This window comes from Nesoenas mayeri (assembly GCF_963082525.1).
Source record: "Nesoenas mayeri genome assembly, chromosome: 5".
Classification (NCBI taxonomy): domain Eukaryota; kingdom Metazoa; phylum Chordata; class Aves; order Columbiformes; family Columbidae; genus Nesoenas; species Nesoenas mayeri.
This window is the reverse complement of record NC_137548.1, coordinates 60,294,356-60,311,110: the sequence shown is the minus strand read 5'-3', so window position 1 is coordinate 60,311,110 and position 16,755 is coordinate 60,294,356. Positions and strand designations below refer to the sequence as shown.

At 38.0% G+C, this 16,755-nt stretch overlaps 1 protein-coding gene across 1 annotated transcript in view; it reads left to right on the top strand.

The window, feature by feature from the left end:
- SYT9 (synaptotagmin 9) overlaps nt 1–16,755 on the top strand; it is a gene marked incomplete at its 3' end in the record, with an annotated part of 66,093 nt that overhangs the window by 34,745 nt on the left and 14,593 nt on the right. The window contains exon 3 of the mRNA XM_080345856.1: nt 2,085–2,631. Within this exon, the coding sequence (XP_080201982.1) occupies nt 2,085–2,631 (547 nt within the window). The remainder of the gene's footprint in view (nt 1–2,084; nt 2,632–16,755) is intronic.

Sequence of the window (16,755 nt, the reverse complement as noted above, 5' to 3'; positions counted from 1 at the left end):
CAGAAACACCTGCACAAGATGACAGGAGCTAGTAGCCAGTTCAGTAATTGCCAGTTGTCCAAAACATGTCTCAGAATTTGAGGATTCCCCGTCACAGCATTAACGTTATGCAGCAAAAGCTCCAGGTGCCCTTCCTCCTTAGATTAGCATGAGAATGGTTTGTGCTTATATTGTAGGAATCTATGGGGAGGTCAAAATCATCATTATGGATACCGAAGCTTGCACTCTACCACGCACAACCTTGAATTCCAGCTAAGGACCAGCAGCCCAGAAGTACAGCACAGGGCTGGTGCTGCTCTGTTTTCAAACTGCTGGGAATTAAGCAGGTCATGAGATTCATTAACAACAGAAGATTCATATCTGACATCTAACACCAAGAGCTCTCATGTGTGTCTTCGATACTGTAAAAGTATTGAGTTAGAGACAGGCTTTCTCTGCTACACCAGGGGAGCAATTGTACTTAATCAAATGACAGATGCCCAGTATCACTGCAGCAGAGTCATCTCACAAGAAGCAGCAGCAATCCCAATCTGTAAAAGAACTTGCCTCAGCATCCTGAGTGCATGGACAGTGTCTTCACCCCTGTGAATCTCTGCAGGTCCTTCTTCTCTCTGTCCACAAGGGCATGACCAGTCCAGGTCCCACCTCTACACTGATACAGGATTTGCTCTTTACTCCTCTCTTTCATTGCCCCTTACTTTTGCCCAGGTCTTCTCCAAAAGACTTTCAGTGAGCGGGAGGGGCTGATCTTCCTTGTACTGCATCCTTCTTTTGCTCACCTTTGTCTCTGCTGCTTTCTGGCATACCTGGGTGGCCAGCTGTGGCTTCCCTGTGTGGCCCAGAGCCCAGGCACCCGCCCCTGCTATTACACAATCCTTGTTAAGCTGTCTCTCCAGTGGCCTCCTTTTTATTTCTCCCCAGGATATTCTGTACCTCCCACTGCTATGAGGAGCTTAAGGGTTGAGCAATATAAATCTCTTTTTTTGTGACATGGTAATATTTTATCATGGAAATGACTAATGTATAGCTAGAAAATTATGTATTTATTATCCAACAAGAGAAAAAAAATAGGATAGTATATAAGAGGCTGTTGCTATTTTAAGCATGCATAAACACATATCTACAAGGAATGAATGCACAATGATAGCAGAGGAACTATTGCTGATTACATTCAACATGAATAGCTTTGGATTAATCCTGTACTAGCATTTTCCACATGCCCTTTCTATGTTCAACCACCACTCATGCTACTCCAATACACTGACTGATGCATATAAATAACACAAAAAAGTGCAGTCCAACTCATATAAGATTAGGATTTTACCTAATCCAACTTTCACATCCCACTCTCCTGACAGAGTTTGCAAATTTGATTTCTGTTATCATCTCATGAAGTGGAAATTTCAATCACAGTAACTGACTGACTCCAGGTAATAAATTTCACTGGAGCAAAGCTAAGAGCAACTTTCTCTCCCAGGAGTAATGAAACTAAAGGAGCTTTTCAGCTGAAGTACCACAAAGCTTATTACATCAAGTATGAGAGAAAAAAAGAAAACAATTGTTGCGGTGGTCAACAAACCATTTCAGCCCAGAACATCTTACTTGTAAATGAAGTAGTCAGAGAGATCACCAGATCACCAAGTAGTTAAAACACAGAGATGTCTGGAAGTATCTTCCTTAGTCCAGCTTTGTCTTAGAACCAGAAATCAGCAAGTTCAGCTGGTGTAACAGGGCAGATCCTGCTGCCAATCACATGATGTAACTCATTTCATAGGCTTTAATCCAAAGGAATCACTTGAAAATAGTAACTGATCATATCATATGTTACTTTCTCCAGCCAGGTTTGGTGGGTGCCTACCACTAGCTTGAAATGTAGGAAGAGAAAATTATGTGATATTAGCAGTCTAATACTGATGATGAGCTCGTGGTTGTTGGGTATCATGCATTATCACTTTATGTGAGTAAAAATCTGACCCCATTGTACATTACAAAAACATGTCGAATGAGAACAGGATCTTTTGTGTGCACACAGATTCGTGTCATCTTCAATACAATCTATTTAAATTCTTTCATTTTCACTTAAGGCATAATTCAATCCGAAGACAGCTCAACCTCTCCAACCCTGACTTCAACATCCAGCAGGTTCAGAAGCAGGAGCAACTGACGGGAATTGGCCGCATTAAGCCAGAGCTTTATAAGCAAAGATCAGTGGACACAGATGATGGCCGAAGAAGTAATAGCAAGGCATGTGGAAAACTGAACTTTATTCTGAAATATGATTGTGATTTAGAGCAGCTGATAGTGAAGATACACAAGGCCATCAACCTGCCAGCAAAAGACTTCTCTGGAACTTCAGATCCATATGTGAAGATATATCTGCTTCCTGATAGGAAAACAAAACACCAGACTAAAGTGCACAGAAAGACCCTAAATCCAGTATTTGATGAAGTTTTTTTATTTACTGTCCCCTACAATGATCTGAACACAAGGAAACTCCATTTCTCTGTGTATGACTTTGACAGATTCTCCAGGCATGACTTGATTGGCCAAGTGATAGTGGATAATTTTTTAGATTTGGCAGATTTTCCCAGGGAATGTAATATTTGGAAGGATATTGAATATGTCACCAATGTAAGTATTATCATTTTTCTTTTTGAGCTTTTTTTGTTTCTGATTTTGTTTCTTTAATCTGATTATAACTGAAATTGTCTGGTAAATTTATGAAGGAAAATACTCTGTTCTCTCTCTTTCTCAAGCTTTGACCTTAATCCACAGAAACTGACAGTGCGTTTTCAGTCCTAATTTCTCATTCCTTGGATATATTAAAGAATGTCTTATGTAGGAGATAGTGGGTTTAGTCATTGCTCTGCTCATAGGGTGGAATAGCTGGAGAATGTTTTTCTCTTAATCTTACTTAATCTAAAATTTAGTTAAGAAAACACTACTATTCTTATTTTGCCTGTCTTTCCATGTTTTGCATGATTTGCCACATAAATTAGAGTGTACCAATCAGCCAGAACTGCACAGTCCAGATTTCTTATGTAGTGATCTTCAGTCCTTCAAAAGGCTTCATTGTCATACAGTGAGATAAAACTACAGCTATAATCCAGGCAAACAGAGTTCCAATAATGCTGTTCCATGAAAACAATGAAACACACTGAATTGGTTTAACTCTTTGTTTGGCATCACTGTGTTACATAGGCAATTGGGAAACTTATAAGTGTCTATTTCTGTTTTTCCAGTCTCTGGTATCAGATTCTATGCAAGAATCCAATCAGTGATTGGGTACAAAGCCACAAAAATCACTTTTGGAAAAGAAAGCTTTCTTCTGAAAGCATGATCCAGCCTCCTTGTAGTGCTATTAGAAATTAATCATGTGCATCCTATGGAGAATAAACCTTTAATGAGAATAGTACATTACGGAAATCCACAAAGGTGAAGCTACTAGTGCCAAGAGTCAGTAAATATTTCATTTGCCATGTCAAACTGTACTCAAATGGAGGGCACATTAGAGTCAAATAAACCAAACATCATTAGCACTAAGATCAAAGAGTAAGTTTGTTAGCGCTCAGTTCAAGAAAGCATTTAAGCATAAGCTTAGCTGAGTGTAAGAAACCATTGAAAAGTTAAGGATGTTCTGAGACCATTACTTTCCTGAAGTCAGACCAAATGGATTAAATCTAATTTTTGGTTAAAATTTCTTTTTGAAAACTGATATTGTTCTTGTCTTACGGTGATTTCTCAGTGTTGTTAGTCAGTGTTACATATCTGTGTGTGGCAACAGCATTAGCAGCTCCCTCACCTGAGGGACAGGCAGGGGCTTGGACACTTGCTGTTGGGGAAGGATGAACCTGCCTTTCCTGTGAAAAGTGACTGCTCTTCAGCCACAAGAGAAAAGGAAGCATCTGCCAGAGCAGATCACAGTCATTCCAAGCAACAGCCTGCCTTCGTACAGCATTAAGTGTCCCAAGCTCAACTTTTCAGTTTGACAATCCACTGGAAGTTGAATGCACATGCACGTGGGAGTTAACTTTGATATGTACCAGTCCTCTTTCTACGCTCTAACTTAGGCAGAAGATGGGTTCTGCTTTTTTCTTTCTAATCACTTTCCCTTCCAAATTTCAAAAGAGTTGCGGCACATAGTTTGTCTTCAGATTTTCTGTAATTTCTGAAATTAAATCCAGGACTGAAACATGAGTCAGTTATTAATTCCTACTAAGATTAATTCCTATGTGAAGTGTAACCCTGTTTATCAAAACAGAACACATGACCTGCCATCTAGACTTGCCACCGGGTTTTCAGCTAACAGGGACCTTTTTAAAGCAAATGATTCATAGCACATAGGAGACACAATCCAATTCTGGCTAATGCGAATTCTGAGATAAGAGTATCAGATAAATGAAAGTGTGGAGGACTCAGCTTACTAATTAACATCGCCAAAATTTTAAAGGTTAGAAGTTAGTCCATAAAGTTATGAGAAGCCCTCCAAGCATCATTGAAGAAACCAAGTTTCAGTACATTTTCTTGTCTGCGTAGCTTAGATATCTCACAGACTGACAGCAGCAACTGAGAAGCTGCTGAAGTGAACACTCTGTGGCTGCACTGCAAACCAGGCCAGCAGGCACAATTAGTCCACCTCTGAAATTAGTTTTGAGCACCACTGGGCAATTTATGGTTGCAAACAGAAACTGTATCAACTGTAGCACGGTTTCAATCATTTTATCTTTGAATGTCTTGTTGTTTGAAATAATGATAATTCCAAAACACTCAAATGCTGGGCTAATTTACACAAGGAAATTCACTCAGTGTAGATGAAGAAGGAGTGCAGCACCAGAGGGATAAACCAAGGTAACGTACTATAACAGAAAAAGAGAAGGTCTACACAACTACAAATGACAAGTTTCTCATACTTCTGAAGAGTAAATTCATTTTAATTCCTTGTGCATTTTATTACAATGCATAACCAGCAGTCCCAAAGGCCTTTAAATCTCCATTTTCTTATATTCTAATCCAATTTGACACGGTAATATAAAAGAATGTATCAAATCCTTCTCTGCCCAGTAAAATGCCCTATTTCAAGTGAGAACTGCAGATTATGCCTGGAACGTCAGCTTTACTGCAAACAATGCCATTAAATTGAACTATTATGCCACGTGCTTTCTTCTGTTTTCTAATACCACTGGCAGATTTTTTTTATCCAAAACCAAGAGTTTTGAATCTTTGGACTATAACATCTGCTGCCATCCCAGAATTTGAAATTATTTCATAACACAGATGCCTGTCAGCATAAAAATTTTCTACATGCTCAAAAGCAATCCACCTCCAGACACAAATCTCCAATATCAAAATGATTATTCTTCTAATCCCATGCCCTCTGAGCATAAAATCTCTCCTGTAATGCTGACACTTTTTCCAACCAGAAAAAAGCAGCAGTGGACTATTTAATGGAAGAAATAATTAAGTGGATCAACTTCAGATGAACATGAAATGAACTAGATAAGTGTATATCTACCAGGCAGATTACTCTGGTTTCTGGCTCATCAAGAAAAATACATGCTCTTTATTTTCAGGCTGGGTTTCAGTAGTGGGTATGTTTTGTTTAGTAGCCTCTAAAACATAGTCAGGGTTTGGGGTGGGGTTTTTTTTGTTTGTTTTTGTAATGTTCATAAACTGATGGCATGTTTTGAAGAGAGAATAGTTGTTAATATTTCCTTGGTTGCGATCTGCAAACTCAAATGTGATCAGGCAAAAATACATGGCTCTATCACAAAATGAAATAAACAACTATGAAGGACAAGAATCCGTCAGCCCATTTCAGGTAAAGAAGACATTTCTTTTTCAGAGGATGCCAGGTATCCACTTGCATAACTAGCTGTGCACTCAGAAAGGAAAACCTTTTCTCAGGAATTGCACGTTAACCATCACCAGGCACAGAGGAGGATTTCTGTGAACTGGAAATGCAGCTCTGGTTCATCCTGCCTGTTTGGATTCTCAAAACACTTGGCCTTTGTCGCTTGCTAAGTGGGTTATCTTTCTAGACAAGGGGAATATTTAAAAGTGGCCTCCACTTAGATCAGGGAGATAACCGGAGTAAGAAAGAACAATGTAAATTTCCATTCATAGCTGGGCCAGCATTTTCCAAAATGACGACTCATTTTAGGAGGCAAATTTGTGACTTGGGTCTTATAGTATATACAGCTTTTGACACTGATGCTATCTTATCAGTTGTCAAATATAGTTACACTCAAGAACTAGGCATGGTACAATGAATTTTTCTTTTCTGAATGTCTAAACTTTATATATACACTTGAAAAAAAAAAATCTCATTCATAACACCCCATTGGCACCTTTATCTCATCTCTCCCTGAGGCTGAACATGCCAGACTAACCTGTTTTGGTGAATCTTTGTGTAACATTCTGTTCTCAAGGGATACTTACAATAAGATTTGCAGTGGTTGTGCACCTAATATTCTATACGTCATAGCTACCATATTGACTGCTACCATTTATCCTTATCTTGGGCTTCCTTTGAGGCTCTTTGCTGTACCCACCTCCTGTGAAGGTGTGAAGTAAATTGAAACTCTGATGAAGGTGAAAGCAGTTGGTCGAATTCAAACCATAGTACTAGAAAGGATTCAAAATGTTGCTTTGTTTTTAATATGCCTATTTTGAGGTCCTTCTGCTTTTCTTTCTAGCTGAGCATTGAAGAGTGTAGCATCCAGCCCCCAACGTTAAAAAACAATATATGAGGGTACAAAAGTAGAGTGAAAATATAGAAGCAAATATTTCTGAAAGAAAGAAAGAAAGAAAGGATTACAGTGAGAAAACCCTGGGTAATACTTAGAGAATTTGAGAAGTAACCTGTCACAGACTTTAGAGAATGTGTATGGTTCACCAAAAATCCCAAATATAGTTATGGACAGTTCAAAGCAGTAAAGAAACACAAGCTGTATATCAAGTTGTTTACTTAGCCATCCAGAAAGAGCCAGCATATGCTAAAAGTTGCAAAGCTAAGAAATTGATTGCATCTGTTCTTAAGAATCTTCAAGCTCTTTTAGAGCATATGTAGTGGTCAAGAATACAACAGTGTCAAATAATGCTTCAATCCTTTTGCACAGAAGCAGTGAACAAAACTATATTTAAAAAAAAAAAAATTAAGTTGCATGTTAGTGTACATAATAGTGTTTTGACAAAGAGAGAGTTTAAAAGTAAGATGGTTATAAGTATTTGAAGTTCTGCATTCTAGAAATGCTAATTGTTCACTGATGTTGTTCTCAGGTTTGCCCAAAAACTAAAGATTTGAGAATTTGTATTTCTGGGCATGTATGTTGTATAACTGAGATGCAACTAGAATCGTTACATCACCAGAAGGAAGTTTCAGGTTCCCTGTTTCAGAGTTGTTAATGCCAACCAGAGTGTGTGTGGAAGAGAGACAGAAAGAGACTAAACAAAAGCATAATGAAAGTGTAAAACTTTGAAATCTGACCAAATATACCAGACTTTTTTGCAGTTCAAAACTATTCCATCTTCAAACTGATAAAAAACTTCCTCAAAGGTTGCATTGCTCAGGACCATTCCTGCTAAGAGGCTGTGAGCAATTTAACATGTGCCAAATGCACATGCACAGGTGCAGGGCTTACATCCTCAAAACTTGAGGAAAATTAACTTCTTTGAAAGAAGCAGATGAACACTGACCCTGATTCGTGGACAGTGGAACAGAGGTGGACAAAAAGGATCTGACTCGCTTAAGACACCACACTGCTTAACAGCAGGAATGAGACTGGGTCCAGAATCTGCAGATCCTTGGCACCAGCCTTCATCCAGTCTGTGTTGCAACGCTTATCTTCTTCGACAGCGTACAGATACTGTAGCTGGCAGTCAGTCAACTAAGTCCACCTACTCCCATTTTGAAAAACGTTTAGCTTGTCAAGATGTTTTAGCTAGTATTGCTAAAATTCCTGTTCTGGCAAGCTGCTTGGTTTAGAAAAGCAACGACATCGAGCAAGATCTCAGAAAAGCATTTAAAATGTTTATAATGGTCGAGAAAAATTTTTGAGTCAAAAGTTTGAGAAGGAAAAGAAACAACCCAAATCTCAGGCTCTACGTATGAATTCAAATCCAAACAATCGATGTTAAGTGCTGTATCTACTCTTGAGGAATGTAGCACTAAATGGGAAACACTAGTTGATTTTTTTAGTAATAATAGAAAACACATAGAGTATTAACCTCATGTTCCCTTTCTTTAAAACGAGTAAGCTTTGGCATCAGGGAGGCAATCAGTTGTTGATGTGGACATATACCCATTTAATTGACTTGTAGATGCAAGTCTCTCTAGAAAAGATAGATTGCAGACCTATCTCTCTTGCCCACGTTAAGACATGCCAAAAGGATCAACAACAATTATTTCATGGCTAGACAAATGAAGGCAGTAAATGCAAGAGGTAGAATTCACCTCACTTTAGTTATATTTAAAAAACAAAAAAAAGGCCCATAAAAACAATAAACAACAAACACAATAGTACTCAGAAAAATACAGAAATGTGAATTGCCTTCAAGAGACAGATCAGAGGATATTCATCTTCTCTTAGCTCACAAAGGTCACTCTTTGTTTCATGATTTTCTCTGACTATTTTTACTCAATCAAATGTACAGAAAAAAATGAAAGTCTGAGAGTAATGAATCATTTCATAGCCAAAAGATGCTGAAAAGTCATAGATCTTTAATCTTTCATATTTCTAAGGATCACCACAGTAAGGATGAAAAAGTAATGAATTAGCCTTCAGCATCAGCACAACAGTCATCATACAGTGGAGAATGGCTGCAGCCGGTGTTTTTCCTACAGTTTTTACATTTTTTGATAACCACATTTTTAAATGGGTTCATTTTCAAAACTGGACTTTTCCTTTTGTCGTTTTGTGGTTTGTTTTTTTTTTTTAATTTAATAATTTTGCTAATTACTTTGTAGGAGAAGATTTGTCAGAAATGACATCTGTTTAAATGATTAGGAAACAGCACTCAGCATGGCTAAACAAAGGCTGGATGCAGTTATATACAATTATATAGGGTAGAGATAAAATATTGACATGTTTTCAGAAAACGTAAAGACAGCAGATGCCTAATTCTGTTTGAAGCAACTGGGTAACTGTGAGAACAATATTCAGTAAAACTGGGGAAGGGTCTGAGGTAAAAAAAATATCAAATGCCTTGAAAAGAAATGGTTTGAGATGCAGCTAAACTGGTCCCGAGTCAGTGGTACAAGCGCTCTGAGCTTGGCTGTAAAAATAATGGTGACTGTTCAGTGTGAGTGATTACCTGTAACAGCCTTGTAGCTCCCAAGCATATTCAGAAACAGGATGAATCTTGTCATATCACTGAAGCCTCGGCTAACATTTATTGGGGTTTGGGGACTAGCTTAAGAAAATGATAATTCAGGTAATTGTGTGTATGAGTATGTACCATTTTAAGTTTACAGAACCTGGGATTACAGCCATCAGTTTCCAAGTGAACTTTTTCAGTCTGAATGTTTCTCTAAAAAAACATACATACATACATACATATCAACAAACAAACAAAAGAAACAAACTCAAAACTAGAGCATGGGGAAAAACAAACAAAGAAACAAAGAAACAAACAAAACACGTAGCAGAAATGGGACCATTTCAGTTAAAGAATTTAAAAGAAAAAGAATTTTTAAGTCAGTATTTTCAGAAGACTACAATTTCAGAGTAAGATGTTTTGATTTCTCATTTGGAATGCCCTTCTTTTGCAATATTGTCAAATAATTTGAAAGTTGAAATAGGAACAAAACAACCTTTTTTAAAATCAAAGCAAAATGTTTCGAGTCCAGTGAGGGATATTCTGCTTCAAAATTGACATAACTCAAAATTCCTTATGAAAGTAAAAACCTGGTTTCCACACTGGTTCTTCCCCTGCTCATCAATGCTGCCTATTCTTGAGCTCTCTCTTTTGTCTTTGTATCATACATGTTCCCCTGGTGCCACAGCCCCAGAACAGCAATAGTGTATGAAGAACAGTTTCCTCCACACATCAGTTGCATGCTAAAAAAGTTTAGACCCAATCCTAAATTCCTGTTTTCCTAGATGCGTGAAAGAGTCTGCAACTATCCCTGTTCTACACATCCCCCTTCTCCTTTCTTCTCACAATCCTCTGGCAATTCTTTTTTCCAGAAATCTCTCTCTAAACAAGGCTTTCAGAGATATCCTTCAGTGAAACAGCTGACAGTAACAACACGCTGCACATAAAGCAAAGCCAAAATGTGATCCCAGTCAGCCAAGCCTGTCCTTCAATTATACCACACAAAATTGTTAGTGGGAGCTGCAAACACACAAAAAAATTGCTCTAGTATTTTACAATTCATAGGCAGCAATTCTTCAAGATGAGCGAAGAGCACTCGTACAGCATTAAGGCTAAAATAGCTGTATTACAGTGATCTGGGCTGTAACCATTCTGCACACAATTCGAGATTAGACTGTGCCATAGCCTTTTTTTCTACAGAGTTATGTAACTTTCAATTTCAACATGTATTTATCCAGCCAGGGAAAGAAATTGCTTCAAACACACATTTAATTATTGAATAGTTTTGGGAATGGTTAGTGTGTTTTTTTTTTCCATCAGAGGTCACAGAAAGTGTTTCAGTAGCTTATGGATTCCTCAAAATTTCTGAAAAATCCTACTCTTTAAATTAATTTTCAATATTTGGAGCCCAACTTGAAAGCATTCTTCCCTCTGAACATACTGTGCTTATGTGAAAAAGCCTCAAGCCATTTTTAGTCTTTAATCCCCACAAGATATCACAGCCGCCAGGCATCTGTCTGCACCAACCAGGGTATTTCAGAGTTTTACAGTTCTCCTCTGTGTCTGTTTACCCAGTTCTCGTGTTATTTTCCCATGGTATTATATTTAAGTAGCAAGTGGACTTTTTTGTTATTGTGTACTATTTACTTAGGGATTAACTGTAACTGTGCTCCGAACGCTTCCCAAGACACACTGGATTTCTGTGCAGGGGTAGCCCAGCTGCTTGGGAAGCAGCTCCTACAGATCATACCTGACAGGCTGGCATCCTAACACAGCCCCACATATCTGCTTCATCTTTTCTAGTTCGCTTGTATCTCAGGCAAATAGGTAGAAAAGAAAGTGCCGCTCTTCTTCTCACCAGAAGATTTGTCTGTCCCCTTTCAAACTCTTGTTAGAGGATGTGACCTGGCTCACACTTTAACCTTCTGGGATTCCTGTTACAGAGGGTAAAACATCATCTGTCCAGGAAGGAATTACTGGACCATAACTGTAGTGCTTTGGAGGCATGTTTTTTTTTATGCTTACAGGCTAAATTATGGAGCTTGCCAAAATTAAGGCTATACTGTTTGCTAATGAATCACACAAGGGCTCTGTTCAGACTTCCCCACTGTCTTTGTTGCGGGAACATTAGAAGTTGCAGTTGAGGTTTGAGCTGCCTGGTGGAGAAGAACATATTGGGGAAACAATATGTCCTATATATGTATGTATAGCTTTTCTAGCTTTTCTCCTAAAAATCTAGGAGACTTTTAGCAGCTGATCATGCAATTTGAAAGAAATAAAAGATGAAACAACTCAACTGACATAAATGAGAGCAGAAACGTTAAAAGGCACACAATACGGTTTTCTAAGATTTGGTTATATGGTCGACAAGTATAATACCAGAAATTGTAGAGGCCCTAATTGTCCCTGGGGGGGCTCAGAGATGTACATGACAGCTTTTCTCTCTTCAGTCCCCTGCCCTTCTGAGTCTCTGTAGAGAACCTTGCTCAGATTATTGCGGAAAGATACATAGCTACACTCTTCCATTCTTTCACTTCATAAAAATAGATTACTTGGCAGCCAAACTATCCAAGAGGAGAGGAAGAGAGAGGCATCTTTCTTTCATAGCAATTGAGCTGTTTTTCTGAGAATGGAGCTAAAGAAACAATGGCAAAACTGACTATTAGTCCCAAGTTGACTATCTTCTTACAGCAGAGATCTTCATTTTAACTCATGCGCATATACATTTCTCTAAACATTTGGAAAGATACATGTGTATCAGGAACAAGGTAAAAAGGAGAGCGTTCCCTGAAAAATCAAACAGGCCACTGCAACATCACTTTGTGCTTGCCTGGGGAGGATTAAGTGACAAACACATGCAAAGCTCCAAATTCAGTACTGGTCCTCACAAAACTGAAGGGCAATTTACAATGCACACTCAAATTCTAGAATTACAGATATATTAACTTCTGTAGTTAGTCCCACTTTCATCACTGGAAGTATTCACACAGGTCAATGAGGCGTACAGTCATTTGCAGTGTCTGAGCCTTCCCATGGCTCCCTAGCAGAGAATTAGAATGAGTATTTCACACCATTTACTTTGGTGAGACAACAGGCTCAAATGACAAGATGGCATTAGCAACGTCTGTGCTATCATGACATTTGAGATTGGTATAACAACATGTTTCTGGCGCTTCTTTGCTTGATTAAACACCTTGCTCTATTTACTCAAGAAAACTAGTAACAAGCTACAGCTTACCTTAGTGAGTGCTTAATCATTTGCTACTCCTTTCATCAGACAAACTCAAAATTAAAGCTACATACACCATCTGGAAGAAGATTTCCAACTAGTGATGGCATCTTGGTAGTGATGGGCAGAGAAGCAGAAAACAACTGACAGCTGGAGGCTTTCACAGTTGATGACATGAACTATTGGGATAAAATTCCCCACTCAGATTCTTGGTCCAAGTCTGGCATCTAAAGAGTAGCAGTTTAGCACAACAGCAGAAAATATAACCTTGCTGGTCAGGCAACCACAGTACCAGTGGCTGAAATCCACTGCTCCTCCTACATAACATTTCCTCTTCCATTTCCTGCAGTAAAATTACTTTAAAAGAAAAAATTATTAGGAGATCAGCTATATGATGGAATATCTAATATTTTCCATTCATATAGAAATTGCTACCCAAACACTGTGAAAGTTAACACAGAAGAGCAGAAGAACAATTCCCACACTGTATTCCGTATGTTTTCTTTCAGAATTCATTGCACTCTTTACATGTTTTCTTTTTAAAAGCATGCTGGGGTTTTATAAATATTTTTAAAAGCCAGATGTGGTTTAATCAACCATCTGATCTACATTATAATAACTCTTCAGAACAACCCCAACAATAAAATCAGTAAGTGTGCAGTAAAGGGAAACAAAAGTGTGTACAGAAAAAATAGGAAGAAAACAGCAGACTTTGGTGTCAAGCCCCCTAGAGAGTTATTTATGATCATCAGGAAGAAAGAAATCTCTTTAAAATAATGAAAACCTTTCAATGTGTGTACTTCACTGAGCACAGACTCTTACAGTAAATGCTAATCTAACAATAAACTTCACTCTATTGGGACCACAACATTTTATGCAGGTAGAAATGCGGAGTACTCAAGATGAGATCTTGACTCTACTGTAAAGTCAGGTCATGAATTCCACTGCGGTTCAGATTTCATGCATATCCTTCTACTATAGTTTGGAGGTAGTATCTTGTAAACAGTACAAAAAGCCACATGGAATAATGTAAATAAATCACCTGAGGTATACAACAAAAAATTCAATAGAACAGCAGAACAAGCAAATTACTATCCTTTTATTCCTCTCTGCAAAATAAATACATGACAATGACCTGCTCAGCAAAGATTTAAATCTTCTCCCCCTCTCCCAAAATTTGATGGCTAAAATATTAATGAGTTATAAAATTTGGTCCTGGAGAAAGCAAACAGAAATGTCACCATCAGAAATGACCCATGTTCTACATCCACATCTTCAATTTTTGCCTGGCTGCAGCAGTCCTAATAGAATGAAAACAGACTAGACTATTTTTCCTCGAGGTTTCTGCATTGAGGACCCTGACTCATTCCTTTCAGTAGCTCAGCAGTGTTTCTCATTTGCCAGCTCCTTTTCCAAATTCTTCACTTTACTGAGTATATAGAATTTCAGCATTCTTGGGAAAGCCATGAGAAAAACTTCATTCAACACAAAGCTTTTATTATAAAACAACATATAAAAAATGTTTCACGCTATCTATAACCACAATATTTTTTTCATGAAAATATAGATTTTTTTAAAAACAAACCAATAGATACAGCAGTAGATGCTCACTCTTTTCACACCCATCCAGCCACTCTTATTCTTCTCAAAAATAACTTATCTCAGGAAACCTTTCAGTGCTAAAGCAGCACACACACACACACACACAAAAGGATATTATCTTCTTTTCAGACAGTCTTGCTCCAAAAGTTATGAGTCAGTATGGTCAGAGATAACTACATTAAATTCTTTCAAAATCATACTTCAAAAAAATTGAAGTCAGGCCCTTTTAAGGTATCAAATTGAGTACTCAAAATCCTTGATCATTCTTGAAGTAACAAAGTTCTAAAGTGAACTCATCGTTTAGGACAAGTCAGCTCACAACTTCTCTTTCATTTCAAAACTATCAGATTATTTAAATTATAAACAACTAACTCCAAAATTGAGAAGGCACCTAAATGACTGTGAAGTACTGATTACTAAGTCACTCACAGACTTTCTAAAAATACAACTTTTTTCCCTACCCATAGGGTAGTATGTACATGGTAACACTAGTTATTCCGAATATAAATATAACCAAGTAAAAGTCTGGACAGCTCACCCAGACTCACCTCACACAAATACACATGATGCCATCAGGAAAAGGGTAGAACAAGCCACAGAAAAAATCCTTTTCCTGACTGGGTACATTTCAAGTTAGAAGCAAAGTCTTCTAAGAAGTTCTGTTGACTGACATTTTTGGACTTAAAGCACTAAATCACTTCTGTATTTAGGGCTTTCTTTATCTTACATCTTACATTACCCTCTGTGCATTCTTTAAGAGAAAACATGCTCACTAAAGTGGTCCTAAAGTCGCCCGCAGTACCCAGCTATATAAAATAGGGAGGCATAAGCATATCTGACAGAGAACAAGTATGCCAGAAAAACTGTTATCACACTCTACACAATCACATCTCCTGCTCACGCTGTGGACACCTGGATGATACGCTTCATTTCAGAGAATCCATTTTCTGAAGTGCGTTTCTGTCTTCTTCCTTGTCCTTCCTTCAGCTTCCGCAGTCTTTAGTTTAATTGTAAAGCTGTTTTCTCTGTACAGCTTCAAAGTAGATGTAGTACTGGATTGCTAAACTGCTTAACAGCTTGAAGATTAAAATATTCTATTTGTTTGCAAGGTAGGTGAATGATACACAGCAACAGCACAAGTTCTCCTTTCACCATATCCATGTAGCCTAAGTGTCCTAATGGCAATAGTCCAGAAATGTCTGCAAAGATAAGAGCGTAGCTGGATTTCCAAAAGATTTTGGGCAGCATCAGCAGCTATGATACTGCGAAACACTGAAATGTTCCTGTCACTGCCGAAGAGAAGCAGCAAAAGTAACCCGTTGTGGCTAGATCACCACAGATTCCACAGCACTGATCCAGGAGGTCGGTCAGGGAGGCTTACATACCCCTGAGAGGGTTCTATACCGACAGTGTATCCGTGTGTTATGCGGTCAGCAAATTTTACATAGCAGTCTGCTAGGAAATTATTAGCAGCATCTCTGGGAGGACACCGAAGAGCCTCCCTTCTCTCCTGTGTTCCCCTGCACCTCAAAAAAAGAACCCCTCAAACCCCAACTTCTCTCCTCATTCACATGTGAAGTTTTCTTTGTAGCATGCTTTGAGAAATGAAGGATGAAAACAGGCCTCTTTTTCACATCTCTGGATTGACGCTGCCTTGCTATCATTAATTTTATTGCCATTCTCATTCTTCCTTCCTCCTTCTATAATTTTAATTCCTTTTGTATTCAAAAACCAGAGATATTCTAAAGTAAAAATGAGACAGTTTTACAGTGTTGAAGATATAGGGGTTTTGTCTATTTTGACGTATTTAATAAATGTGTTTTGTAGGTTTAACCTTAGTGTCCATGATTATATTAGTCTTCCATTTAACTTGCAATTAAAATGGAATTGCTGTGCAAGGACAATCAAAGCAGTACAACTGCTCACCTTTTCACCCAATCCATTAGCAGAATATTGCCAGCAGTGAAGTAGTCTCTTTAGGTTGTCTGCTTTGCTTTGAAATTGGCAGTGATTTTCTTTCCTATATGACCCCTTTAAATAAATTACTAAGAAGTAAATGAAACTTCTATTGAAATTGCTTTACTATTGTTAAAGTGGGTAATTTTACAGAGAAGTGTTACTAGTAAAATGCATGTTGTGAAATTTAGATGTGCTTTCAATTTAATGGAAGGTTACGTGGAATGCTCTCAGACATGTTTTGAAGCCATAATGATCCCTTTTCACCATTCCCTTATATTGATACTTTCTATGGATGGTGCATTTGAGTCTGGCAGGACACCAGTGTTATGGTTTATACAGGTGACAGATCACAAGACAACTTTTTGTATTTCTTTACACCACTTAATAGTAACCAGGTCCATTTCAAAGGTAACAGGATTTCAGCATCAGGGAGCTCTAGAAAAAAGCTACTTTCTACCAGAAAAAAACTTGAAGTATTCTCAGTGATTCTTGACCTGAAGGGGTGCAAGACACTACACGACAGAATTGTCCCTAGAGAAACAAAATACATAGAGAAACTTCAACAGAAAGATACTCGATCCTTGGCTTTAAAATCACAAGAAAACCCAGGAAAGGTACCCATTTGAAAGAAAAAATAACTTTAAATCAAT